Source organism: Apis mellifera, linkage group LG6 (genome assembly GCF_003254395.2).
Source record: "Apis mellifera strain DH4 linkage group LG6, Amel_HAv3.1, whole genome shotgun sequence".
Taxonomy (NCBI): Eukaryota; Metazoa; Arthropoda; class Insecta; order Hymenoptera; family Apidae; genus Apis; species Apis mellifera.
The window spans coordinates 3,217,069-3,244,937 of NC_037643.1; the positions used below are offsets into that span (position 1 = coordinate 3,217,069).

The window sequence follows — 27,869 nt, forward strand, 5'->3', positions numbered from 1 at the left end:
TCAAAGTGAGATTTGGGGAAAAGACGCGAGTAAACAAACACTAGGGCCGCGACGCGAAAGCGAGCACGCGACGAAAGGGCAACGAAAGCTGGCCGAGAAAAGGGAGAAAGGGAGAGAGAGAGAGACAGCTTGGAAGGCAAGAGGGAAAAGGCCCCGGGGTGGCTGATGCGCGGGCGCGGCTTTGCGGGTCAGAGTGCGCCGGGTATATAACCGGGCGGATGCCGTCGTTCTTTAGTCTTGCGCTTATCGTCGTCGCGACGTGCCGCTCGAATTCGACAAAGAAGGGAGGATTGCGTTGATCGCGGCGATCCTGTCCAGGCAGGCAGTTCGAATGGCGCGGAGTGCGTTTCCCGTTACGCGCGTAATCCGTTCGTGATGTGCAGTTCTCGGGCCCCGATATCGATCTCGATCGATCCGGATCGCCAGCCGCGAGCAATCGAGATAAACGATCCAAGGGACCAAGAACGACGAGATTTTCCAGGTCGTTTGTACTTGGTCCCCCGCGCGTTCCCTTCCACCCGCCGTTCCGTCTGCCCCTCGTCAAATGCGTCAACCTGTTGTAACTGTGCTTCGTCGTAAACGCGTCGTGACGCTGTTTCCCCGGACGTGTAAACAGTGTGTGCGGGACACGAGGGAGAAGTGGGTCGAAGAGGGGGAAGGTGGACGATTCGTCGACTCGTGCATTAGGGGGGTGGAGAGGCGTGAATCTCGAGTGGTGTCGCGGAAGGATCCGTTCCGACCGAGGGGTGTATCGTGCGAGGGGACAGTGCGAGGAGTCCAAGTGTAAAAGGGGGTGGGTTTCGACGAGCCAGAAATTTCGCGGGGGAGAACAGGACCACGTAGGATGAGGTGAAAGGAGGAGGTCAGAGAAAAAGGAAAGAGAAAAACGAAGAGTGGAAGGAAAAGGGGCGTCACTGGATGCGCCTCCGGCGAGATACTGCCGCTTGTACAGATCTATATGCACAGGAAAGTCGTGGCAATAGAAGTGTCCCCTGCCGCACGATGCCGCGTAACTGGGTCACATAACTGCACATCGCCCGTTTTCTCGCGCGTGTGTGCACGTCTCCGCCTTTTACCGATGTCGCCGCTGCTTCCCCTTTGATCTCACGACGACACATTCGGAAAGAGAATAGGGGAACCGTCGATTGGCCGTGAGATTGGCGCGATGCTTCTAAAACGAGGGAAGAGAAATTAAAGGAGAATCGTAACCGTTCGTTCGACTCGAGTTGTGGATACTTTTTGTTGGTGTTGTATTTGCGATATATTCGATCGTTGAGTGGAGTGCGTGTGTAATAATCACGTGTAACGGAACTAAGTGATTTTCATTTTTATAAGGACAAAGTGATACAAAGTGAACGCGAAAAGGAATCCTTGGATGTCAGTGTATCCCTTTTATAAACGTTCTCAGTGAGAACATTTCTTCCTTTTTTTTTTCCGGACCCGATTCGTCGTCTTTGTTTCGTTCGGGAATGGTGGTGTATCGCGGCAGTTTCGTGGAAAATCTCGATAGTTTCGCTCGATCGTTCCTTCGAATCGTTGGTTCGACTCGATATCCACGACGGTAACGAGCTGTTAGAACGCATGGTGAGCGAGGGAGGAGGGGTTGAAAGGTGGAAGAACGCGGCCGACCGCTCTCCCGCGGGGACAATCTCGACCGAACGAGCGCCATGCGAGAACTATTATCCGTGGAAGAGCAATCAAGTTGCGCGAAACCCGTCCCTCTTTAGAGCGGACACATTGGACGTGGCCGGCCGGTAAATAATGAAGCTCCGCAGTCATTTATCAACCTCGCCGCGAAATGCTCAAAGCGGCATGGAAGTTGGCGAGAACGCGACCCACGTTCGAGCAACCGACCTTCGAGTTTCTTCTTCTCCCTTTCGTCTCGATCGAAGGATGAACATCGTTTAAAGGGAACGTTCGAGCAAATTCCGTTCCGTCGAATTCTCTCGTTACTGTAAACACGCTTCTGGCGGCGAGGGCGAACATATTTGCTTTCGAGTTTCACGCCCGCTCGATTCTGCACGAGAGGAGGGGAAAAAAAAAAAAAAAAAAGAAAAAAGGTCGGTCGATGTCGTTTTCGTCGTCATCGCGGTGTTTGAGATGCGATCATCGATCGAATCGCGCCACGGTGTACAGTGGCCACTTTGCTCGACGAGGATTTATCGGGCCGGCAGATAGCGACGCGTGAGAGGAGAGCGGCTCGATGAGAAGAAGTGCGGTCTTCGTTCCCGACGATCGCGGAGGAACGTTCGACCCGCCGGTTTGACCAGCCCCACCGTGAATCATGAGACGACGTAATAACGGTTGCTGCTGCCAGAGCAGCAGGAGGATCGGTCGCGGCAACGACACGGAGGGGGGCGAACCGCCCGTGTGGTGCATTTACGCGACGGTCGCTTTGGTCGCTGTCGCCTGTTACTTGAACGCGTTGGGTGGTGATTTCGTGCACGACGATATACCCGCGGTGGTGAGGAACAAGGACGTGCTCGCCCAAACCCCTTTGACCACCCTCCTGAAGAACGATTTTTGGGGCACGCCTATGCGCGACGTTAACAGCCATAAGAGCTACAGACCGTTGACGACGTTAACGTTTCGGTGAGTGGCCGCCGTTTTCTCCTTCCTCTCCCTGCGCAATAACTTGACTCTTGGCTTCTACGTTGTTGGTTAAAAATTTAGAATCTTTTTAGATTACAGTTGCAAGTGGATTAAAATAAACGTGGAAACGTTTTTGGTTGATATCTTTCGATGATGGAAGATCTTTTTTTGATAATGATATATAGCGAGTATATATTCTTGCTATGAGAATTATTTAATTGTTAACAACTGCGATGGATATACAAGTATTCTTTCAAACTACTTGAAGATACTTGAAATCGAATAGGGGATATCGTTTTAAATCAACTCGAGTGTTCGTGTTTTGCGAAGAGAGATGATAGATTATATATTCCTTATCTTTCGCAATTCTTATCATTGAAGTAAATTGCTTTTATATCTTATTTTCGAAATGAAAGTTGCGAAATAAAGTTATTAGAAAGAAAAAAGAAACAAGGAGGGAAAAGTAATTGCTGGAGATCGAAAGCTGGAGATCGATTAAAATCTCTGCAAGAGTGGTTCGCGAGCAGCATGGCAATCAACGATGGTATTATTAAAATGAATTCGCTACGCGCCATTTCCACAATTAATAGACACTGGTTCCTGCTTCGTGAATAAACTACAAAATAAGCCGTTGTAAGGTGGCTTATCGCGAAAGGAATAATTGCACGTTGGGAATTTTTATTGTTCGTCAGCCAGATTCGATTATTAAGATTATTGTTTGATCGAGATTATTGAAAGTGAGATTCATTATCGTTAGAGTCATTTTCACGTGTAACAACGATGGTTACTTTAATATTTGAGAGATATTTGCCTAATTTAATGATTGCAATCACTATAGCTGTAACAGCAATATTGATGTGTGAGGAGCTTGAAAGTTCGAAGCTTGAAAGTTTTATTTGTAGATACAATTAATGTGAAATTTATGAAAGTTTATAGAGTGTTGACGAGGAACGAAATTTTTAATGATAAAAATCGTCTATAATGATTATATTTAATTTTGTATAACCAAATTTTTATTCACTGAATTAATTGTTTGATGTAGATCGTTCAAATTTTAGAAAATAATTTAATTCGATATGTTATTATTTGTGAAAGTGATAATACTTGGTTCCAACGATCAGAACACAAGCCACATTCCAACTTTATTCACACTTCGTGCGAGTTAAATATCGAGCACGACTCGTTCCAATAGAAAAACTTTTGTATCAAAACTCATTACACAAGAAATGTTTCAACTAAAAATTTTCAACCAACATTAGCATTTTTCCAAGAATAAAATTCCCCTCGTTGGAACATACAAAACCATGAAAAATATAACCATCTTTTAAGACGCTTAATTCACTCAAGAAAAAAAAAGGAAGGAAAAACAAACCCAAAATCTTTCATCGAAACATTCTATCGTACCGTAAGCTATTACGCGCTAATTACCCTGCAAGACACACCATTCTCGTGGATACACGCGACATCTACAATTTCTCGGCCGGTTCGGGTAACATCGATTCACCGGTTACGAATGGCGAACGGAAAATTGTGGATGCGTATCCGGTGTAGCACGGCAAGCGCCGTATGGCCGCCGTATAGCACGGCCTCGACGATGGCCACGGGGATGGGTGACAAGAACCTGACCACGAGAAGCTGGTGAACACAACACGGCGCGTTGTTACACCGCATCCTGTAAACGCGCCCATGCCGGCCGCTTTCCGTCTAGCGCCGATTTGATGCATGGATACCAGTTTGCCACACTCCGCGCGCAATACTGCATATTGGCTGGTATTGGGCGATCCATCATACCGCAAGACACCGGCGCATCGCTCATTCGCCTTAACGCTCCAGATGCTGTTGCCAACTTCGACGCGGAGAGACGGGTCGCCTCGTATATATTCTGCTCGTGAGAAGGGGAGGGATCGATGGATCGCGTTTATGGGCGAGCTTTCGTGTTTCTAAAAGGTGGAACGCATCCATAATTCTGGAGGGTAATTAAGAGATAACGATGGGTTACGTTTCGCCTTAAGATTGCGTCGTTTTCTGGTAATTAAGTGTTTCTCATCTCCAAAATCCTTCTTTTCCAAGCGTCGATTTTGGATTTTGGATTTGTACGCGTTACTAAGAATATAACAACGAAATTATTCTATGAAAGGTTTATGCGATCCATCGTTCTTCAAAATTCTACCTTTTTTTTTTTCTTTTTTTTTAAGTATCGATTTTGCTTCGTGCTATTTTCGTTGCTACTGTACGTTCAAATGTGTTGGAAATCGTAAAGGTAGCAGGGAAGTTATTTCGTTTTGTAATGCACGATGGGTTTTAGTTGCCAGTTTCAGAGGAAATGGATTTCACGTTCACGTTTTTTTTATACATGCAAAAAATCGGGGCTGGTGTGAATGGCTGATATTTTGGTTTGAGCAGAATTTAAAAAAAAAAAAAAAAATAGTTACTATTTCTCTTTTCTGCTTCACAGAGTTACGTGATATACAGAGAAATCTTACTAAGTCTAAATGTTTGAAATATACTTGAGCCGGCTTCATTATAATTATTTATAACAACTTTGAACATATAGAAAATTGAAATCATTCCCATATCGTTATCATCTCGAGATTATTCAACGAAATATTACTTTCCAGAGCTTCAATCGGACTGTTGATGGATCTTTCATATCTCGAAGCTTATTGACACGCGAACTGAAACGGGCATCGAAAGAATATCCAGTAGTTGGAGAAAGAGCGCGGCCATATATTTGTAATTATTCTTTTTGTTGTCGCAAAGCCCGGTGCCGATTACTCCCTTTCGGTGCTACACGGATTATACACGGGTCAAAGATTCCAAACAATTCAGTTCCTTCGCGCGTACACGTACAGTAGTTCGGTGTCTTTTCCTTCCAACTCCCCCACTTCGATTTCTTTATTGTCCAGGAAACTTTGACGACGCTTGGAATATATATTTCGCTTTTCAGTGGTTTCCGAGCTCCGCAGGAATGAAAACGTAGCTGCGATCCGGAAAATTCAGAGCGGTTGACCCGTACCCTTTCACGCTCGCAATTCTCTCTCTCTCTCTCTCTCAAGTTTCTCGGGGATTTTCGAACGTTTCTCGCTTGAAGCGGCCATCAACTTGGCCGCGCGCAATCCTCGACCGTGTGTTTGCACGATTACACTTTCCCTTCCAACTCTTTGCAAATTTCTGGCCACCGATTACGGGAATGTAATCGAAACTCAGCTTGAAATATCGATCCTTCCGCGCGTGAAAACGAATTATTTCGAGTTTCTTAGTTGAATTGATATTTTTTTCTTTAATTTCGAGAAAGTTTGGATTCGAGTTTGCGAGGCGAGAAATGAGATAATTGAATGAATTTATGTATGATATGTAGATGAGGATGTCAAATTTATCATTTGTGAGGAGTAATGTTGGTGCAAAATAATTGAGATGATAGTTTTCAAAAGAATCTTAAATTTCTATAAATTTAATAATATTCTTTTCGATACTGATTGATCATAATAATCTTGTGATATTGTCAGAACTTGAAGAATTGCTTTCATTTATTATACCAACGTACAAAGAGCATGTGTACAAAAAGAAAGAGGAAATTGTAGCCTTGTGAGATATCGACTTGAAATATCGTTTCAATTTTTGTTTCACCGTTATCTCGTGTAATAGTTTGAATTTTATTTATCAAAATTACACATATACATTACACAGTCCTATATATCATTTTATAACATAACATGTCCGACCAAACAAGGGAGAATTTCTCGCGTAAAAACAAATTGAAAAACACGCGATAAAGCGTTTTGTTCGTGGTTTCGTTTTTTGGGAAAATAAATTTTAAAAAGTCGCCGAGAGAGCACTATAAACAAATATTCGATTAAAAAAGTATTAAAGATTTATTAGTATCTGGGGAAAAAATAGATATTACGATAAATTTATTGTATTTTGCAAAAAAAAAACTCTCAAATTTATGAACAGTGCTAAACTTTGCTTGATTCCAATGACTGCGAAAACTACTGGTATAAATATATTCAAGAATAAAACTCTCAAATGTCGCTTTTGAATTATTTTTCATTAATGAATATTGAAAAGTAAAAGTAAAATTTACTGCTTGCTGAATCATTCTCAAGAATCATTCACTCTTTCAGTATTTGCTTACGAATAAACAACTCTTGAAAATTTTTTCTCAAATGAATCTTTATAATTCAAGATTTGCTCTCGATTAAAAATAAGGAGTACTCTCATTCGAAGAAATCGTCCATTTGTCGAAAATTTTATTTTCAAATGTATTCTTGCAGATGTTCAGCAAAGGATTTCGAAAATAAACATTGAATACGATTTAGTATAAATCTTCGACGAAGCTTATAATAATGGAAGCACGACTCACATTTGCAAAGTTTCGAGTGTACGTTGGATTATCGCGTTCATAAATAGAAACGAACCGGGGAAGTCGGACCTGGTTCTCCGATAGGAAACAATACGATAGGAAGATATAATCGAACATTGGCCAATAACTTCGATTCGAAGCTATTAACTAGGAAATGTGATTTTTTTATTTAATGACGAAGAAGAACGAAGAATAATATTAGAAGAATAAGAACGGATCATTGATCTTTGAAACGTAATATTGATTTTATTGAAAATTTGATTTCATATTAATTTTTACCATCTTTGTTATTATTAATATTTCGTATTTTTATTCGTCGATCTTTATTATTAAATATTTCATAAAGTATTCAATATCCATGGTATATAGATATTCAATACTTTATGAAATTCAATTCTTTATATTATCTTCAATGTTTCATCAAAATTTATATGCTTCTTTTGTTACATACATAGACGAGAGATATTAAAATATCACATTGATAATATTATATAAGTTTTTTTAAACAAATTTTCTTTCTCATCTCGTATAAAAATAAATTTAATGTTACTGTCAAATACTCAATTCCTTATAGATCTATTTCTCATAGATTGTAATCGCTACTCTGAACAAAATATAAATTAAATTGTAAACATCGATAATATTTCATACGAATGTTTCAAAGATTGCTGAAAGAAAAATATTTCGATCTGTTTTGATTAACGTATTGTTATTTCAAATAAATATCATCCGTATCGATCGAAATACACAGAAATGATGGAAAAATATATGAAATTGATACCTAAAAGCGTAGAAATTATTTTGTTGTTATCGAAATACTGCCCTGATTAAAAAAAAAAAATCCAACAAATACGAAAAGAAGTAGGGGAAAATATAAATAAGAGATAATATACGAATTTTGCGAAAAAATCAGTTGGCAAAAAAAAAAAAAAAAGAGAGATTCAGATAAATATGATTTACCATAACCCACAATATTTCATAACTAGAACCATCACGTAGGGAGGGATAGGAACGCGAAATATCATCAATAAATGCAAATATTTCCGCAAAGAGCGAAGATCCATTAAGCTTCGCGAAATCTCGTTTTCTCTTTTGCTCTCGATTTAAACCGAGCGTCGTTGCATTTTAATATTTACACTCATCCGATGAAATATAAAACGAAAAGAAAAGAAGAGAAGAGAATAGAAAAAGAAAGGGAACGAAAAAGATAAAAGACGAGAGAGAGAGAGAGAGAGAGAGAAAAGAAGAAGAAAAAGAAAGAAAAACGAAAATAGGTTTTGATTTCCTTTCTCTTTCCCCTCGTTTTCTTTCTCATTCGATTTCAACGCGCACTCTGAATTTTTTTCCTCGGCTAGAATCCGCGGACGCGTTTTTTCCCCTCTTTTTTCTTTTTTTTTTTTACACCGTTCGTTCCCTTCCATTTATTTGAGCGCGCCGCTTTTTGTGCTTGCACAATGACGATCAATATAATCACATTTGCCGTAAGTAGGAACTTATATCGTTCCCCGGGAGAGATTCTCCTTTGTTCCATCATAGAAGGAAGGAAAGGGAGGAAAAGCCAGTTACGCGCGTGTCGAAATAAAAATTGTCGGCGCAGCGTGTTTCATTCCCGCGAAACTAGCGCCGCAAAGCGCTTTACTCGTTGCGCGCAAGCTTTTGTGCCGGTTTTTATCCGCTTCTTGACGCGGAGACAGTTTTCATTGAGAGAGCCACGCGACGAATTATCGCAGGTTTCCGCTCTTAATGGATGGATGATTGCTTTTTAAGAGAGTTCTTGCTTTGATTGCTGGATGTAAAGAGTCCGTGAATTGTCCTTTGCATCTCGACGATTACTAGCGATGATTGTGTTAATGATAGTTGAAGAGTGGAAGTGGAAAATAAATAATGGATTATCTTCGTTTCGATGTAATTAAAAATGTAATTAAATTCTGTGACGTGACGTGATTTTCTCTGAATTAAAGATTTTGATATTTTTCGAATATTCCCTTCAGAGATGTTATTCTCTCTTTGATCGTAAATTTTCCATATGAATTATTTATAAGAGGATACGATCTGAGATAGTTAAATTTGTAACGCAGAATTCTATTTAATTCGTAACTGGATGGCGCAGGAAATTCCGATTAAAAAGCCGCAATGCAGAAGCCGGTAAACAGTTATACGCATTGCTGACTGTTCTCGCAATCCTTTCCAATCTCACGCAACAGAGATTGCCAGCAATAAGAACACCTTTCTACGCACTAATTATCGAGTATATCAAAATAATACAAATCAAAGAATTAAAATTCGTAATTAATTAATAAATGAAATAAAATAAAACAATAAAATTAAAATCGTCAGAATGACGCTAGAACAAGAATTAATTTAACATCGACGTAATTTGATTAAATCGGGAACAAGGAAAATATTTAAATATATATCTTAATATTAATTTATATTATTTAATATTATTTATTATATTTATCCACGGATAATCTATTATTTAAAGAATCTCGCTTCTTTTCACGACTTTCGTTTCAGTTTTCGTTACTGAAATTCTATTGAACGATATATAATTAAACGTGTTAACGGACAAGAATAGCAGACGTTGAATTTTCGAAATAGCCACGCAAAAACGCCTCTCTCTGCCCGTCGATGCACACTGGAACGGCTTCATCTCGTTATCACCAGCGGAGACCGAAGCAAACAGAGGAGTAACGAGGCGAGCTTCGCAGTTGCGGTTCGCTATCCAACACATACACGAATCCTTCTGCTCGATCTCTCGTGTGGATCGAGAGGGTGGAGGGAGGGGGTGTCTCTCTCGTGAACGAGAAAGCATAACATCGAGGGTGGAAAGCGGAAGCTCGCGCAACGTCACCGAAAAAAAAAAAAAGAAAAAAAAGCTCGAACATCGAACGAACTCTCTCGGTAGAAGATCACTTTTATCGATCCCTTTTCACCTGAAGAGCACGCCGTGAGCTCGCTTTGGAAGATAACGCGGGCTTCGTTTGCCAGGCAGTCACGACGCAGTCAATCGCCAAAAGAGATAAGACACACGATGGAACTGGTCGGAACTGGAGAGTGGGTGACTTCCTTCCGTTGAAAGGAATTTGCAAGTTAGTCGGGTTATGTGCTTCTTCAACTTCCGTCATGCGGCAAACGAGTTTGTTCGTGGAAGACGGTTGTGAGAAATTGGCAAGGATGAACGCTGTTGAACGAATTTGCTGCAAAGATTGATTTTCTTTTTTCGTATATGAAAGAACGATTGAATATTTCTTGGAATTCATTTGTTAATAATTGGAATATTTTTAGAAGATGTGGGAAATTGTTGCAAATGTTATAAATTATACTTTCTTAAATTTATTAGAGAAGTGGCCTTCCAGTGAGAAGTATTACATTTGTATTTCTTGAATTGCGTTCACTTTGATTGTTTAAAAATCTTTGATTATTTTGAAATTAAATATCGATCTTTCTTCACGCTTGAAGCACTTTAATCTTTCCATATTGATATCGATTCTTGGGTTCTTTCGATGTCAACAATCTTTTAATCTTTCGCTCGATGTTAGCAACTAAAGATGGTATCGGTGATTTTTCAATATTGCTTGATCTTTCGTCTCCATTTCTTCATTTTATCATCACAGATTCCAAAATCGACTCCAAGATAGAACTTTTCTATCTACGTTACATCTATTATCGTTTCGTATAAAAAAAAAAAAAACATTTCGAACTGTTTGTATATTTGATTTGTATATTTGAACGTTGATTAGCTGAAGCATTAAAGATATTTTGCCGTTTAGAGCGATTAAACGACGATTTAGACCGTGGACCAGAGGTTTCTCAGGTTTTGCCCGATAATTTATGAGCAAAACCGCGAGCGACGATGCGTTGCAGAGCGTGTATGCGAGGGAATAATTATTATTAAACTGACTTGACCCAACGCGACACACCGAGGCGAAATCTCGTTTCATGGCGTTACTGACACGCATGAATGATTACGTTTCAGGCCCTAATTTAGACGCGCGATATTACATTACGTACAGTTTACCACGTATGTTACCTCGAATTCGATTACGTCACGGAGCACCTGACCTCATATCTCATTCACCTGTACCATTAACGAAACCGATCATTCTCGAACGTTTGGTCATTTATTCTTCAGGATCTCTAGCAGCTTCGAGTAGTATCTTAACTCACGATTAACTGGAAGACAGAATATTTCGTGTGCATTCATCGTATTGTTTTATGAGAATTAGATTCTCCAATGTTACAATTGTTAAGTATAAAATATGTTTGAACATAAATTCTTTTGCCATTCTTCGTAACGCGAGAATAATGTTTCATTAACTGATTATTTGATCATTTTTCAAATTTAACTGGATTAATTTACGTTCAAAGAAATAAAAGAATTTTCACGAGTTATTATTAAATTAGAAATTGAAGATAAGTATAATTACGTATACGATTCTCGAATCGAGGAATGATCATTGAAAAATTGTCTCGTGAAGGAATTTGCAGAACAGGTAACCGTACAATCCAATCACGAGGAATTCCCAAAAATTTCCAGGTTTAAATTCCACCCACCCCAAAAGCGCGAACGCGCTACAACAACGATCATTCGCCCTTTAACACGTTTACACGGTGCGCCGCCCATTGATTAAACGTCCGCGGAATATGTAACGTAGAAAACTCGTGTCGGTGGGAAGTGAGTTACACCGCGAGTACGTGTACGTCACCGACAATCGAATTGCGGTTTAGATTCGGCCGCAATACCGAGGCTGGAATTTTCAAAGGATCGAAATATCTGCGCGGGAATACGAAGACGTAATAGGAAAATAATACAACTCATCGGTGATTTTCAATGATCCTGAAATATTGACGTCAATTTGAATAATTTTTCACGTGTTCCATTGTTGATTTACACCGTCGATCAAAAAAGTTTGGAATTATTCGATTTATGGAAATTAATCGTTGGACGAGGAAAAATCAGGTTAGAATTTGCTCAGAAAAAGAAAAAAGAAGGAAATTGTCATTGATATCCGTGAAAGTAGAATGGTGGAAGAAGTTTGGTACAGTTATATAATAAGGGAAAAGTTTGGTTTCGAACTTTTGCTTTTGGCAATGAACGTTCACACGCAATATTTCATAAATGTTGTGGAACGAAGCGAATAAAGTAGTTACACTTGCCATCTGTTAGTTTCCCGCCGGATTATTACCGTTTGCGAGGCAGAATGTGAAACGTCTCAAGTTCTATAGACGCGTTCTAATTTGGTTGTTTTCGTTCCAACGTAATATCACAAGTTTTTACAAGACATTTCTCTGATTCTTTCCAAAAAATCTATCATATCATCTGTTTATATAAACTTTCTTATACTTATATATCATGTATAATGATCTTTATCTTCAATCATAAAAAAATATAAAAATATATTTTCAATATAAAGATTTATATAACAATGTAAAACATAATTTTTATATAGTTATGTGAAGGAAGATTTCGAAAGAAACGAGTTTTTCTTTATTCGAGCGATGTGATAGAGAAGTCTTGTATCGATCTTCTGGATCCCCAGGCTCGAATATACGTCTTTGTTTCGAGTGACGACACAGTGAAGAAAGAAATCCGGCATCTGAACGACGACAAGAAGGTATCATTACGGGCACCCGTCCTTTCGTTGATCGTGACGAGGAATCCGAAGCGAGCATTTGTCTTCTTCGAGGTGTATTCCACCCGTTTATTGGATTCGTGAACTTTGCCACGGGGTATGTAATAACCGGGCAGGCGAAACCCCGTAAATCCGCGAGGGGGAGAGAGAGGAAGGATGTGAAAGAGGGAGAAGAGAGAAACTGGCGTTCTTAAGAAGTCTGGACAGATGGAATGATATTATTGTGCCATTGAAACGAGCACGGTATTGAAAAAGTTTGTCCTCCTACGTATTCCGATAAATGATTAATGCATGGCTACGTGGAAAATTCCCGAATCGATTTCTATCCCCTGTTCGAGTTATCCTCCCAGACAGAAATTATTTTTTCCCCTCTCTTCGAATATTTGCATTGTTGTGCCACTTTTCTTTGAATTATTTGTTATTTTGGTAATTCGTAAGTTTTAATTAAATCGTGTAATTAATTGTTTGTTATATTTTCAATGAGATTCATATTATTTCCAGAATCAAGAGAAACGATTGAAAATGAGTAGAAAAAGAATATCTATTTTTGATATTTATATGTTCAAAGGATTGAAAATAAACTTTAACATCAAGAAAGGAATTGTTCGAGAATTTTACTTGTTCTTATTGGTTCAAACACAAAAAATTCTATTCCAAAATTCATTTGAAAGTATAAATTAGATTATGGAGGAAGTAATACAAAAGATACATAAATAATACTTTCTTATATAAATATAATTAAATTTTAAACGACGAAAGTATCTTCGAGCAAATATCAAATAAAGATGCCGAGAAATCGATCGATCCGCAATGGCTACGACGACAATGGCTCGCTAACCATCGTGTTTCCGGTATAAATACATTTTCGAGTGCGAGTTCCCGCTCTCGCAATCGTAAATGTCGACGGATGCAAATGCAGTCGTCAGGAAACGGAGCAGCTCGGCTGCATTTACCGCAACAGAATATCGATGCCGTGGAAAGTTCGGTCATACGAATCTACGGAGAGTGTAAACTTTCTGGATAACCCCTCCCTCAGGGCATCCTGCATATTCATCGATCCATCTAAAAACGCAAAAATTTCGGGATCGTGCGACGATTTCGAGCAATTTATACGAGTGTATCAGTGAGAAACGGTCATCCTTAATATGTACACTCGTTTGTATATCAGAAAAGTTTATTTCTGAAGTAAATCGACGATGATACGTGTTTTGATACGTGATAACCTTCATCGAATTTATTCAATTTATGTTGAACAACACAAACATTGGAATCGTTCTTAATAATTATCATTCCTTGGAAAGTCTGTTTTTCAAGTTCAAAGTAGAATAGCTATGATATTGGAAATATCGTGTTCTTTTGAGATACATCACAAGATGTATATATATTTTATCCATATTACGTTCTACATCTCTATATTAAAATGTCTACTTCGAAAGCATTGGAAATATCGCAAAGTTTTTATCCTCTTTTTTTCTATATTATCATAATGGATAAGTTTAAAGATATATATCATGCATTTGCAAAACTACCCAAACTCGATCCATTCTTGTACGCACATATATTAAACGAATCAAACTGAAACATTTTCATATATATATGATAATGATAATTAATTTTTCCGATAAACGGTGAGATTTATTCGTGCGTGGGCACATTGAAAATTCATTTCGATATTAAAATCAGCCGAATTGTCGATTTCGCGACGTTAAAACGCACAAGTTTCAATAGTTTCATACAAGCGTTTCAATCCTTGATCGTCGTTTCTCTCCTCCATCGTTCGTAGCGTGTCTCTGAATGTGTTTCAAAGTTGGGGCGGGTGGTGCATCGGTATGCGCACGAATAATACGAAAATTCATTTCGATTTTGTCGAAAAGCTTGGTGAAACAACAAAGAGCCGGGTTGAAACGCGTTTACCGTGACGCGCAACGTGGCGCGCGCGTTTATTTTCGTTCGGGCTAATTCGGCATTCAACCGGCATAACCGAGGTGAGTATCGATTTTGAGCCACGTCGAAATGCGTTTTTAACGTTCTTTTCATTCGTATAAACACTCGATCGAGCCTCGACCACCGCTGTTGCGACGGGATGTGCACTCTCGTGACGCGTTCCGCCTGCCTGCAAGCGATTCGAGGAACGCCTGGAATCGAACCGTGCGCTCTGATTCGATGCAAATGCGGCCGGAAAACGTGGAAAAGGGATAATAGAGATATGGAAGATTTGTTGAGCGTAATGCATCGATGAAACGTGATAATGGCGATCGCGCGTTGCCGCGTTGTAATTCCTGGCGTGACAGCTTAAATATTCGATGACGAAACGAAGAATTTTATTAGACGATTGTGTGTAATTTAATTGGATATCGTAAATGGAGATGGATTAACAAGAATTAATGGATTAAACATGAATTTAGATATGCTCCTTATCTAATCTTGAAATTTGACCATGTTAATTCTATAGGATTGTAAGATTTAAATCAGTTAGATTTTTTCTTGTGGACTATTTTGAAAAGTTTTGGAATAATTCAAAGACGATTTACGAATGGAATATTATATCGAAATGTATATCGAATTCGTGAAAAAATTGATCATTTGAGTTATATCAATATTTTAAAATGAAACTTAATTAGAAATAAGGATATATCTCAAATATCTCAAATAATTTATATCAATTTAAATTTATTTCAAATTATTTGATAAATAATATCCAAATTGAATCGTATTAATCTCCGATAATTTTTTATCTTCTATCAATTCATGAAACATTGTATGAAATTCTTGAAATAAGTTTGAGCAACCGTTTTAAAAAGACAAATAAATTCTACAGGATTTCGAACGAGAAAACGAAGGATCATATATATTCTGGTTATCCTGATACGATTACCGCAATATTCTCGAATGTATGATCGTATTCTATCGTATTACGATATACTCAAAAGTCTCTTTTTACCGCAGATCTGAAAACTCTGGCGCTCTTCGAGTCGCCATTATATTTCCGTTCGTTTGAAAGTGCGTGAAGTAAAAATAGGACAAAGATCCAATAAAAATCGAACAGCATTGAAGACACGTCATCTTTCTGAAGTACGTCGTTCGTCGAAAAATCCTCTTGCTCCTCGAACAAGAGCTTTGATAACTATCTAGATAGGAAATTGGGGTAAGAAGATAAAATAACAAACGTTGTTTTTTCTTTCTATTGCTAATATTGACTTTTTTTTTTATTGCGCTATATTTATGTAACCAATGGTGTAACTCAATTGTAAATATTGAAATTGATATACATAGTAGCAGTAGTAGAAAATTAAAAAATTCTAGAAAACAGAGATTTTTTTGTATTGATTTAAAAAAAAACAACAGATTAATCTTGCAATTTTGCCATAATATTTTAAATAACATTAACCAAATATTAATAATAATACTAACTTAATTTTGTATTAATAAATAATTAACAAATTATTAAAAAAAATGATATAATAATATCCAAACAATTATCAATATCATAATGTCAATTAAAAAATTTAAAAGATTCTTTAAAATAATTCTATACATTGTAGAAAATGAACAAATCATCATAATCTAGCATTACAACAAATTGTTTTCAAATTTTCTTCTCGCCATTGGAATTTGAAACCATTATTATTTTTCTTCAAACCGAAAGATAAAAATTAAAAGATGAAAGATTCATTCTTCGCATTTCTTCCCTGACGAGAATAAAGATTTACTTCATAGAAAGTTAGGGGGTGATACGATCGTGACTTCGCGAAGTCTATCTCGACCTCGTTATTCATTGAATAATTGCGCGAATGGAAGGAAGGTGGGCAGCGATTCGTTACAAGGCGGACGTGTCGTTCGATCTCCTTCTCCGAGGTGGACGATGGATCACGTGCTTCTCGGAAGCTCTCCTGGTCCTGGCGCGGCTTTCAACCACTTGTGCACCCCGGTTTCGTGACTCGAGGCGTGAGCGAGCGCGTTATAAACTTGCCATTCCCTCGATCGTGCGCATGCATTAAAGAACGCTTTCCCCGCCTGGATATCCTTCCATATCCGATATTCAGGATGGGGTGGGCCGCGCAGCATTCGAGCACTTTATTGTCCCTTCGTCGCGCGGCCACGCATAATTTTCATCCGAGGCGTAGCCGACCTACGTCGAGCGAATTAATTAACGATTAAGTGTCTCCTCCCTTTCCATCCCGTTCATCGACTGTCCTATTCCCGACCGCACCCCGCCTCTTCGTAGAAACGCTGATTATCAGCGTTTAATTATTGCGGGCTAATCGTTGGACGTGTCGCCGGCCAAGCTTGCGGATAATTGGGCGTGACGCGTCCATTATGCACCCTCCTTTATTTTCGCATCGCGCCAACCGAAACACTTGAAATTACCAATTTCTCTCTCTCTCTCTCTCTCTCTCTCTCTTTGTTGCTCGAATTCATAATATTCATGGTATTCATGATCGACTCGTTTTATTCGAACAGTGTGTGGTGGTTTTGAGTATGAAGGAATTGATGAGTGGATTTTTTTACTTTATAATGTGGATTGTGAGTTGTATCATTTGGTGAATTAAATTAAATGTATCATCTTTATATTATTTTCGATGTTTGTGCATTTGGAAAGCTTGGTTTTGTATTTTGATTTCAATTGTGAAATAGGGTTATAGAATTGTAATAATTTTAGCAGCGAGGAAAGTTGAAAAATTGTAAAAGTTACGGATACGGAAACGTTGAATCAGGTTAATTGAACCTCGAATGTCTTTCGTTTACCAGACAATCAGGTAGCCTATATTATCGATAAATCGATTTTTCCTAGATTTAATATTTGAGTTGATGATTGTAGATGAAAAGCAAACGAATGATACGGTTCGTCTGTGATTTTCTTCTAGATCAAAAGTTTTAGAAACGTTCAATTATCCATACTATTCTATCTATTTTACAATTTTATATTAAATATTACAAATTACTGTACGTCGAGGAAAGAATCACTTGAATTTAAAAAATCACGATACAGCTCGAATGAGATATGAGATTTCTCATTTTTATTGTTTATTCTAATTCAAAACTAATGTTCTCGCCTGTTAAATTGTCAAAACTTTATCCCTGTTATACAAATTATTATTCGGAGCTTTAATTATTCTCTCTAAAATTCACCCCTCCATATAATTCTTTTCCAAGCAAAGATCACTTTGTACACCCGAACAAACGCGAACAAACAAACCGTGAACACGCGCGGGAACACGCACAACACGAGTTTTCCCCACTTCCCGACCCGGCCAATTTTTTCCTCTCGCAATTTAAATCCGCTTACCGCTCCTGCGCCTGCACAAGTATTAATTTAAGTTTCAGCAACACGACGAACATCCAAAGTTGGCGGAAACGGGGCCGCCAGTTGAAATTCGCCAGTAAAATTCACCGACCTCTCTGAATTAAGCGTTTGCGGATGCACTTTTGTCAGAGAGGCGCGAGAATATCCCGCCTCGTTCGTCTAGAATCGTCCCCCCTTTTGAAATTACACCCTTAATCGCGAATATTTATCCGCAATCATTATCGCCGCCCCTCGAACAGGCAAAATTACGCGCATTTACTACGTGGATGGCCCCGAATAATGGGACGGTTTAATTGCGTGACTGCAGGACGAATCCTGGGAATTGTATGAGCTGTTGTACGTGTATATATGTATATGTATATGTATATGTACGCTCGTGTATGAATGTACGCGTGTGTGTACATTCGTTGAGTGAGTTAAGGCAACGGGGCCGCTTTGCAGCCTCCTACAGGCGGATAGTTAATTACTTAATTACGTTGGTGTAATTAGCTCATAGTTTTGAAGCACGGACCAAGACGCGTGATTAACGAATCCTCGTGATAATAAAATGCAGGACGAAATTTGTGTGTGTTTATGCTATACTTTTGTCTCGCGAGGGGAGCATGTTTCTTTCGCCGTGTTTTAATCCCATGGTGTGATTATTATTCTTCCTCTGATTCGTACAAGTGTTTTTCGTACTTTTGTTGAGCTGTTTCTTTTTCTTCTTTGGAAAAGATTTAAAAATATTGAAAACTGATATTCTTTCTTCGAAAATTAAAGGAAAAAAGGAAAAATAAATTTTTTATTTTATTTTTTCGTAAACGTTAAAAGAAAGATTCGTCTAATCTCATCATCCGAGTTAAATAAACGAAAAAAGGATAATTCCCGGGTTCGAGAGTCGTGGAAAAATATTTTCCAGAAATTTCTCTTCCGCTCCCAGATAACAGGTTAAGGTAATATACATTTTTCATGATGCTACGTAATGGCGACGTGGCAAGTTCGTTTCGCAAGTTACACAGACCGCGAGGTCACAATTTTTCTCGAAGAAGGAGCAAAGATAAAAGCACAGTTTCCATCACTGCACTAAGAATTAAAGTCACGTTTACGTATAAAGAGGTACGCTGTTCAGAGGCAGATCGTTATCCCGCCCCGTAATCGATAACAGAAGGGATTCCGCTTATTTTAGCGAATTCAATTTCAGATCGAGCCCTGAAGCGGTCCCCTCTTTGTATATTCTTGTCTGGACCAATTTAATTACAGTGTCTTTCTTTGTAAATTTATAATAAAGATCATTAATAATGTAGCAATAATTAATAGGATTAATGAGATTTTTGAAATGATAATTATTAGAAATGTTTAAAAAATAGAGAATTATAGGTTATTAAATCATAGGTTAAAACGATATATTTTTATAGTAATGGCTTTAGTATTGTAATTAATTTACAATATTAAGTAACATAAAATAAATTAGCGTATTTTTATCATTTGGATATTATGATCATCTATTTTTAATTTTTATAATCAAAGTGTATATAAACATTTGCCCGTTGCTAAAGAGATTTCAAGACGATTTTGGAACTGAAATTATATATATTTGTAAAAATGATGAAAATTATTGAGATATCTATCTTTTAAAACACGAATGTAGCGTTGATTCGTCATAACGTTGGCTGGTTTTGCAAAAGCGTTACAATATCACCGTAAAAATAACACGTTTACAAATATTCGATGATGGTAATTCAAATTTCAACTTGACGATAGCACGATTCCCGTCAATGCTGAATTTATAGGATTAACGTGGCCATATTTTCCGAGTTGTACTTCGTCGAAGCGACACCGGATGTTACATAATGAAATAATACGCGTTTGCAAATCCATTTTACGTAACGCTTAAATTCCGACTCTTCTGTTAACCCGGAAAATTATTGAACTCGTTCACATGATGGAAAATCTACGAGTTTTCGTGTTGCGATAACTGATGTAATTTATGATTTTTTCTTTTTTTTTTTTTATTATCGCTGTTGTACTGCTATATTTTTTTTCTTTTTGTATTTTCAAGCGATTTGTTTTTATTCTTAGATTCTTGATAATCTGAAAGCACTTGCAGCGATTAAAATGATTAAAAAGCTGAGAGAAATTTTTGAAAGCACTAGGAAGTTTTTTTTATTAGAAATCTTTTTATATGATACGATTATTAGAATTGATGTTTGTAAATGAAAGAATTTTCTTCTGGAAGATATATGATAACTCGAATAATATAAAATTAATATTTGAGAAGTAATTCTGATGGACTCTTTATTATTAATTAACTATTTAGATTTGATAAAAATCAAATTGATTAACTTCGCTCTCTGAAAAATTTTTAATTTCTACCATCAGAATTTATTGAAAACAAATGGATTCGTTTTAATGAAGTTGATTGATTCGATTTCTCTGTGGTTCATTTATCATTTTATAAAAGAATAATGCAAGAATGAAACGAATACATGACAATTTCATACAAAAATTCATTATATAATTCAAATAAGAGAAGTTTTATTCAAACGTAATTGTAAATCAACAATACACAATATTGAGATAAATAAAATAACACATAAAGGATCCAGACAAAAATGTATAATCTTCAAATATTATATCATATATTTAAATATGAACCATAGAGAATCGTAATTGCTGAATAAAAGAAGATATTTCGTTTTCTCCAATATTATCGCAAAATATTAGCGCACAAAAAGATCTTAAAGAGCATCGTCACTGAAACAAACAATTGTCCTCGCTTTTTTGACTCGAATTCGACGTCAAATATTGGCGAAGTCATGGGCATTGTTCATATGCGATCATAAAATCGCGCATAAGTGACGTTAATCCCGTGCAATCATAAAGCGAGTAATATAAAATATACGGCCTCTTGTCGCGGCAATCTCGTTCAGAAGCTTCAGGGTTCGCTACTGGCTCGTCGTGTGGATATTGAGTCGTTCGACGCTGACTTCATTATGCATCACAATATACCGACCAATTTCTTTTCTCTTTCCGCTATTACAACTGTCGTTTTCAATAGCCCCGGTGAATTCTATTCTTCTTTAATGAAATAAGCGACATTATTAAAAAAGAGAGCTATCTTTCATTTGGAGGAAATCATAATACATGTACAGGCAAAAAATTCAGCGAGATATTTAATCTTCCTATCCCGTATATAATTTAGTTGGATATAATTTTAAATGCTGAAATTTATCATTGCACGAGATGGATATTTGAAATTACTGTTTCTCAGGATTTTTCGCTGTATTAGTTAAACTTTTTAACGCTCATTTGATGGTTCGTGAAAAATTTTAGATTTTATATCGTGTATCCATGGCCAGGGATGGGAAATTTCAACAGTTTAGAAAGTGAAGAAAGTTATTTCAACCGGTTGAATAATTTATTATTCAAAGTATCGAATAATTATTGTCAACTATAATAGCCAAAATTATATGAAGAATAACTCGACTATAATAGTTGAATAAATATTATTCGAGCATTTTAAATAAAATTATTATTTAAAGTAATTTTATTTGAAATTTTAATTAATTTTTCGGTCCATTAATACCGAATGTACTCGCGAATATCAAATTTATTAAAGTGTATTGAATTTATAAAATGAATAAAGTGCCACGATTATCGCTAGAAGCGCCATTTCGATTCTCGTAAGCATTGTTAGATATAACTACTGGATTCGATGAACCCAAATCACCCACTAGTTTCTCTAGTATCAAAACGACACGAGCTTGATCAGTTTCCTATATTCCTGAACTAAGGTGGTAAGATTGGTTTTATATTCTCTGAATACCTGTTCTTATCTTTATTATTCTCTATTCACCCCTTAAGTTAACAGCTTGTTTAAACAGCAACTATTTGCTGTTAATCTAAGTTCAGGTTTATATATAATAATAGATACATATTGTAAATTCTAAGATAAATCATAAGATATTAATGAATGAAGTGTGAAGTGTGAAATGAATTTAGTTTTAAAAAAATAATAAAGATAAATTTCTTAAATTAATAAGTTCTGCTTATTAATTGTTCATTATGAACGTTATTGAATGAATTTCAATAACGTTTTCTAATTACATCAAATGAAATGCAAGCCACACATTCGCGTTAGAAATTGTATGAAATTCTACTGATCGAAATCTACTAACTGACGTTTAACAAGGAATATCAAACAAGTAATAATAAATAATTTATTTAATAATTTTCACTTAAAACTTCATTATTTCAAAAAGTATGCGCATTGGATGTTGGATGTTGGAATACAAACATCAAAATGACTTTTTAAAACGAGAATTTAAAATGCCAGCCAGTGCTTATAAGTTATAATTAAAAGCAAACGTTCAACAAAAAGTCTACATCATGGAAAAAAAGTGAAGATTTTGATGATATAATTTTATAATGATCAAGATGAAAAGTGTATTTAAAAATTTATTATATATATGAGTTTATAATACGTGACTATATCACGTGACTATATCATTGTGTAACAAACATATTTCCATATTATATTATTATTTGTTATAAAGATCAAATGTTTGAATTTATTAAAAAAAATTTACAAAGCACTAATTGCGAATGCACAATATTGTCTCAAATAAATGAAACACGAACGTTTTCACCGTAATAAATCCAACATTTAATAACAAAAAATTATATTTAGAATCGTTATCTTTTATTCATTCAATTTTAAATTATTTTTCCTTTTTAAATACTGTTCCTCGTACTTCTTTCTTCTCTAAAGAATTATGATTAATCGTAGATATTAAGTGTTTCATCTTTCCTCGAATAATAGTCACATTTTCCTCTAAATTTCTTCTTTAAAAAAAATGAACAAAAAATCTTTTACTTTAGCTGTGTCCTTTTAAACCATTTATTTTCATCCAAAAGATTTTTCGATATTATCATTCCCTAATATTTTATTGAATCGATTTAAATGGGATCTTTATTTTTCTCGATTTTCTTCTTGTTGAAACATGCCTTACATTTCCAAGAAAACGGAAAAACAAACAATAATTTATTCCAGCAATTGATAGAATCGAACAGGGAGTTGGATTGCGGAAAATTTAACCATTCTAATGGACCAGAATCTCCTCGTGGAATTGCTTATTGCCTGCCAATGTTGCTCGTCGACTATCACATGGCCCTATACAATTTGGATCAAGTAGATTGCCTCTCTGTTGCCGTTCAACGACCACCAAAAACTCGTCCCTTCTGCCAACATTTCCGATTCATGAATCTCATATCATTCTTGGGGAAGTGTATTTCTCGAAAGAAAGATCTCATCGAATCTTTTTGAGATATCTTTCGTTTCTTCAAGAGATTGAGACTCATCGACAAATCCAACTCGATTTTTAATTATTTTCTTCCTCTTGAAAATTGCAATATTAATTTTCCTCGAAAAATTTCGCCCCTTTATCCATAGATAAAGTTCGATTTTCGATTTCATAGATCAAACAAGAGCGAATTGATCGCTGGATTGTCGTGTCGTTCTTCAATGGCAGAGAGCAGCGATTTACGTTTAAACAACGCTTGGCGTAATCTGTTTAAACTCGCGAAACAATGGCGAGAAGGACGAGGCGGCGTTATTTGTGCAGCTTAGCGAAGCTGAACACCTACGAACACTGGGCGGATGGCTGCGACATCTCTGTCTAGACTTACGTCTCCGGCTATTTCGATTGTTTCGTTCGCGAATGGCGAGTTAGAGCTGGGGATTGTTCGCGAAGAATGGTAACCACACACATTTCCTCGCACGTATCGTGCTCAACGAACAACCGTTTCCGGTCACTGATGATTCGAACCAAGTTGCGCAAGATAATTTTCATTCAGTTTCAAGATACTCTATTCATTCTAAACTGGACACTCGTGTGTGAAGTTGTACAGTGAGTTTCTTTTATTTCAGTGATGAGATTGTCAAATTTATAATTTCAAGTGCTGATACAGAAATTATGTATACGTTAATACGTTAATACGTTGTTGTATAATTCAAATTATAAAAATATATATTACAATTGTATGATTGTTTATGTCAAACTCTTAACGTAAGTTTTTGACAATAAGAATTTTAGCATTATAATGCATTTGCTTATATATAGATTGATGGAAGTTCAACTTTATAGTATGCAAAGATTAAAGTAATATTAAGATCTATTTTGAGATTTACAAAGTTTGCAGATGTTCTATCGTGACTGATTAAAAGTTTTCCAAAATTTCTGTATAAAGCGATCTTAAAGGATCGCGATATTTGAATAATGCATTAACCAATAATCTTGTTAAGACGGTCTTTTATAGTACGACATATGATTACAAAAATTCCAATTGTCTTTAAGGAAATGAATATTCTAATTTAATTTTTCTATTTGATCTTCGCCACCATAATTAGTATCTAAAAAAAAATATATATATATATTTTTTAAAACGAGTTTCTCTGAAATGGATCGTGTATGCGAAACTCCGTGATAAATCTGCAATAACCTCGAACCAAATTTCAATAAATTCGATGTACATACGATAACGAGAAAGAGAAGTTGAGAGAATTCGTTTTAAAAAGTGGAATTGTAGAAATTAACGAAGCAACGGTAGTTGCGAAAAACAATAACGAAACAATCGCGCGCGAAATAGATTAGAATCGGCGGAATCGGAGATTTTCGATCGGAACGGAGGGGGTTTATCTCCGCGATTTATTACAATTGCTTTAACACCGTGTATCAGGCCTCTTTGCGCGATAAATTAACCGTTGTATTGACCGAAAACCGAGGCTCGGTGTAAATCGTCGAAAGGGGGAGGAGGGCTGAACGAAACTGAACGCCGTAGATTTCCAAGCCGGGCCTCGATCCGGTCGGAGGGCGAAATCGTTGCGGTCAGCTGGATTACGTTTGATTCGATTCCGGTCTCTTGCCAAGATCCATTTCCCTTCCGACCGTTTTCGAATTGGGCCAATATCGGGGAGGGGGCGAGGCTTGGCGAGAGGGGAAGTCACAAGTGTCATCGAAAGCGTCCTTTTTACGGTCCTTCGATGCCCTGGCTTGATAGCGTGGATGATATAGACAGGGTTGAGAAAAGGGGATGAGAAAAGGGAGCCCTCGATGTCCTTCTCTCGACCGCCATTTTTCCGCGCGGAGGATTCTTGGCCGAGGTCAGCCAAGGGATGAGGGCGGGAAGGGATGTGGTGTCACCATCCTTGGAACTTCCATATATTTGCAATTTAAATCCCTCGTTATTTTGGTTACGTCCTGGCTGGGCAGGAAATTGGGAAATGAATACCGTAAGAGCACGGTGTTCCACAGGAGATAAGTGAAAATACCGGGTCGCAATTTTGCAACTCCGCGTGTAATTATAGGGATCTATTACCGGGGATCTTTTCTACATTTTATAATTAGATTCTGGCGCGAGTTTAATATCGTTCACCCTCGTATTTATGGAAAATTAAATTGGAAATTTTGCAGGGACGTCTACGTTCGATCAAAGAGGAGGAAGAATTATTCGAATGTTGTACTCGAATTTTAATTCCGTTTATTTGAATTCGATGTAATTACATCATTTCTACCAAAATTTTTCTTTAAATCGTTTTAAAGCAAATTTTATTCATGTTACTATAGAGTCGATTCATTTAACAGATACAATATAATACTATAAACTTCTCAAAATAACGTAACAATATCCAGATATTTATTCGAGAGTTAATCCACGTTATTAGACTTCAATTTATATTCCATTTTGTTGAAATTATACAAGTATGGATGAAGTATTGCGATCACAGGGAAATTTTATTCGGGATTGATCGCATTACGCAGCCCACGGCGTTTTGAGGAATCCAGGGATTGGTTGTGGGATGGGACGTGGCAATAAGGTTGCAGCGCTTAGTCGCCGCAGGAGTCTGAAACCAGTGTTTCCGATCATCCGATTGGGGGCTACGTGGTCGATCGGTGCTTACTATCTCTTGGCACGCCACCACCACCATTGCCATCAACCACCACCTTCTCTTCTATACCCGTGCACACGGCACGCCAATCCCTAATCCTGCCTAGTAATTGTTTTTGTACTCCCTGTGTCAGCCAATTATCGATCGAGCCCGAAAACCGGGAGTAATCAATTATTTGGAAGGCCTCGAGTTAAATCGTTTACACGCCACCTTGCCTCCTTTGTTTCTCTTTTCTGCTGTTTATCTCCGCTGTTTGGAATCTCCTCTCACTCCCATTACGCTTGGAATTATGCGCGTTTTCGAGTTTCTAGTGTAAGTAAGTGTCTTCTGGAAATCGTGTTTCTATCCTTATATATTTTCTTTTTGTTTTAAACGAAGCTTTTGCAATTAGTTTATTGTTATGAAAAAGTATTTATACTATTTGTGAATCGGGATCTAAATATAAAAACACGATAAGCAAAGATTTTATCGAAAAGATAAATATGGAAAGGAATATATTTTCCATAGTTAGTTTATTCGTTTATTGATTTATTAACAAGGAAAGAGATATATGGAATGTTTCTGAACTGGGTCAAGCTATAATCTTAAAACTATATTCTTATATGTTCATCTATAAAGATAGAATATATTTAATTATTACGATAATATTAATAAAATTAAATTTTAACGATATTCTCTATATTAAATATAATATATGTGGAATTTCATTAACATTCCAATATATAATCCTTGTTAAAACTTTCAAATAATTTTGATTTAAATTTTCTCTCAAATATCACTTTAAAATTCCACTAAAAAGCTTTCTATCTTCCACTTCCGTATATTTTAATATAGATATTTGTTACGCATAAATAGATGTTTAAATCTTAATGACGAACAAGTATTCCTTTGCTGATTTTTATCCACATTTCATAGTTTATGAGCATTCTACTTACTCCTCTTGATGTATTCGATTGGCGTTGAATTTGGTAACTTTTGAACCAAGGGTTAGGGGAGGGGGATTAATTCGGGAGCACGAAAGTTGCAGTCAAGTGCAAAGCATGGAAATTACCATTAAATATGAATATTTTATGCCAGGCATGGTTGAACTCTCGGACGTTTGTTAGAGTATTTCGCTTGAATGTGACGATGAGGCAATACTTCTCCATACAATAACACCATATTTAGGTAAGCAAATTCCCTGCCTCTCATCGGGAGAGGCTTTCGAAGAAGAATTTGCATTCATTTGGGAGTAGCTTATATACCAGTTGCTCGAAAACCCCTTCCTTTTTCATGCAAATTCGAGCGACTTTGTCGTACCGGATAGAGAAACTTCCAACTTACACAGAGCTCCAAGCTTTCTTTCGGCACGATTTATTCCCCGTAATTTTTTCAAATATCTCCAACAGATAGCTACACACGTCATATAATATTTTCTCTATATAATTGACGTATCGTCCAATAATCTTCATTTTTCTCTTCGTAAAAACAATCAAAGTAAATAATTCTTAAAAAAGAATAATCTTGCCATCATTGCGTATCAAATAGTTAACACGCAACTTGGAGAGAGAAGTTTTCTTGGTGAAATAAACGACTGGGGAAATATTTCAGATTCACAATCGAAATACCACAGGCGCATACCTCTATCAAAATCTTAAACGCGAATGGATGGATGTGTAGATGTGGCCGCGGGTGGTGGACATTATTTACGGCGGTGGCGGTGGCGGCCAGCTGACTCGCATAGTTGCAACGATTTACAACGGGCAGTGGATTCAGCGATCGATGCCGGCGAAAAGTGCGACGAAATTGGAATGCCAGGCGCGAATCGCGATCAAAGGGGGTTGTGCTGTGACGGTGGCGCGTTCCACGGGGTCATCCGCGTCGAAGCCCCAATAAAACCGGCAATGACGTATGACGCGGTGTCCGGGGGCGAAGAATGAAAAGCACGCGACTCGATATACGCGAAGCGTGTTCCGCGTGAACCGGTTGAGTAACGGCCAATCAGATCTGATCCCGTGGCCGCTGCATCGATAATTGGATCCTCGTAATTGGCCGAAACAGTGAACC

At 37.2% G+C, this 27,869-nt stretch overlaps 1 protein-coding gene across 1 annotated transcript in view; it reads left to right on the forward strand.

Annotated features, from left to right (window-relative positions):
• Positions 1-252: 252 nt before the first annotated feature.
• Positions 253-27,869, forward strand: part of LOC724655 (transmembrane and TPR repeat-containing protein 3) — a 135,390-nt gene continuing 107,773 nt past the window's right edge. Inside the window, exon 1 of the mRNA XM_016912799.2 lies at positions 253-2,592. Coding sequence (XP_016768288.1) covers positions 2,285-2,592 — 308 coding nt within the window. The 5' untranslated portion in view covers positions 253-2,284. The remainder of the gene's footprint in view (positions 2,593-27,869) is intronic.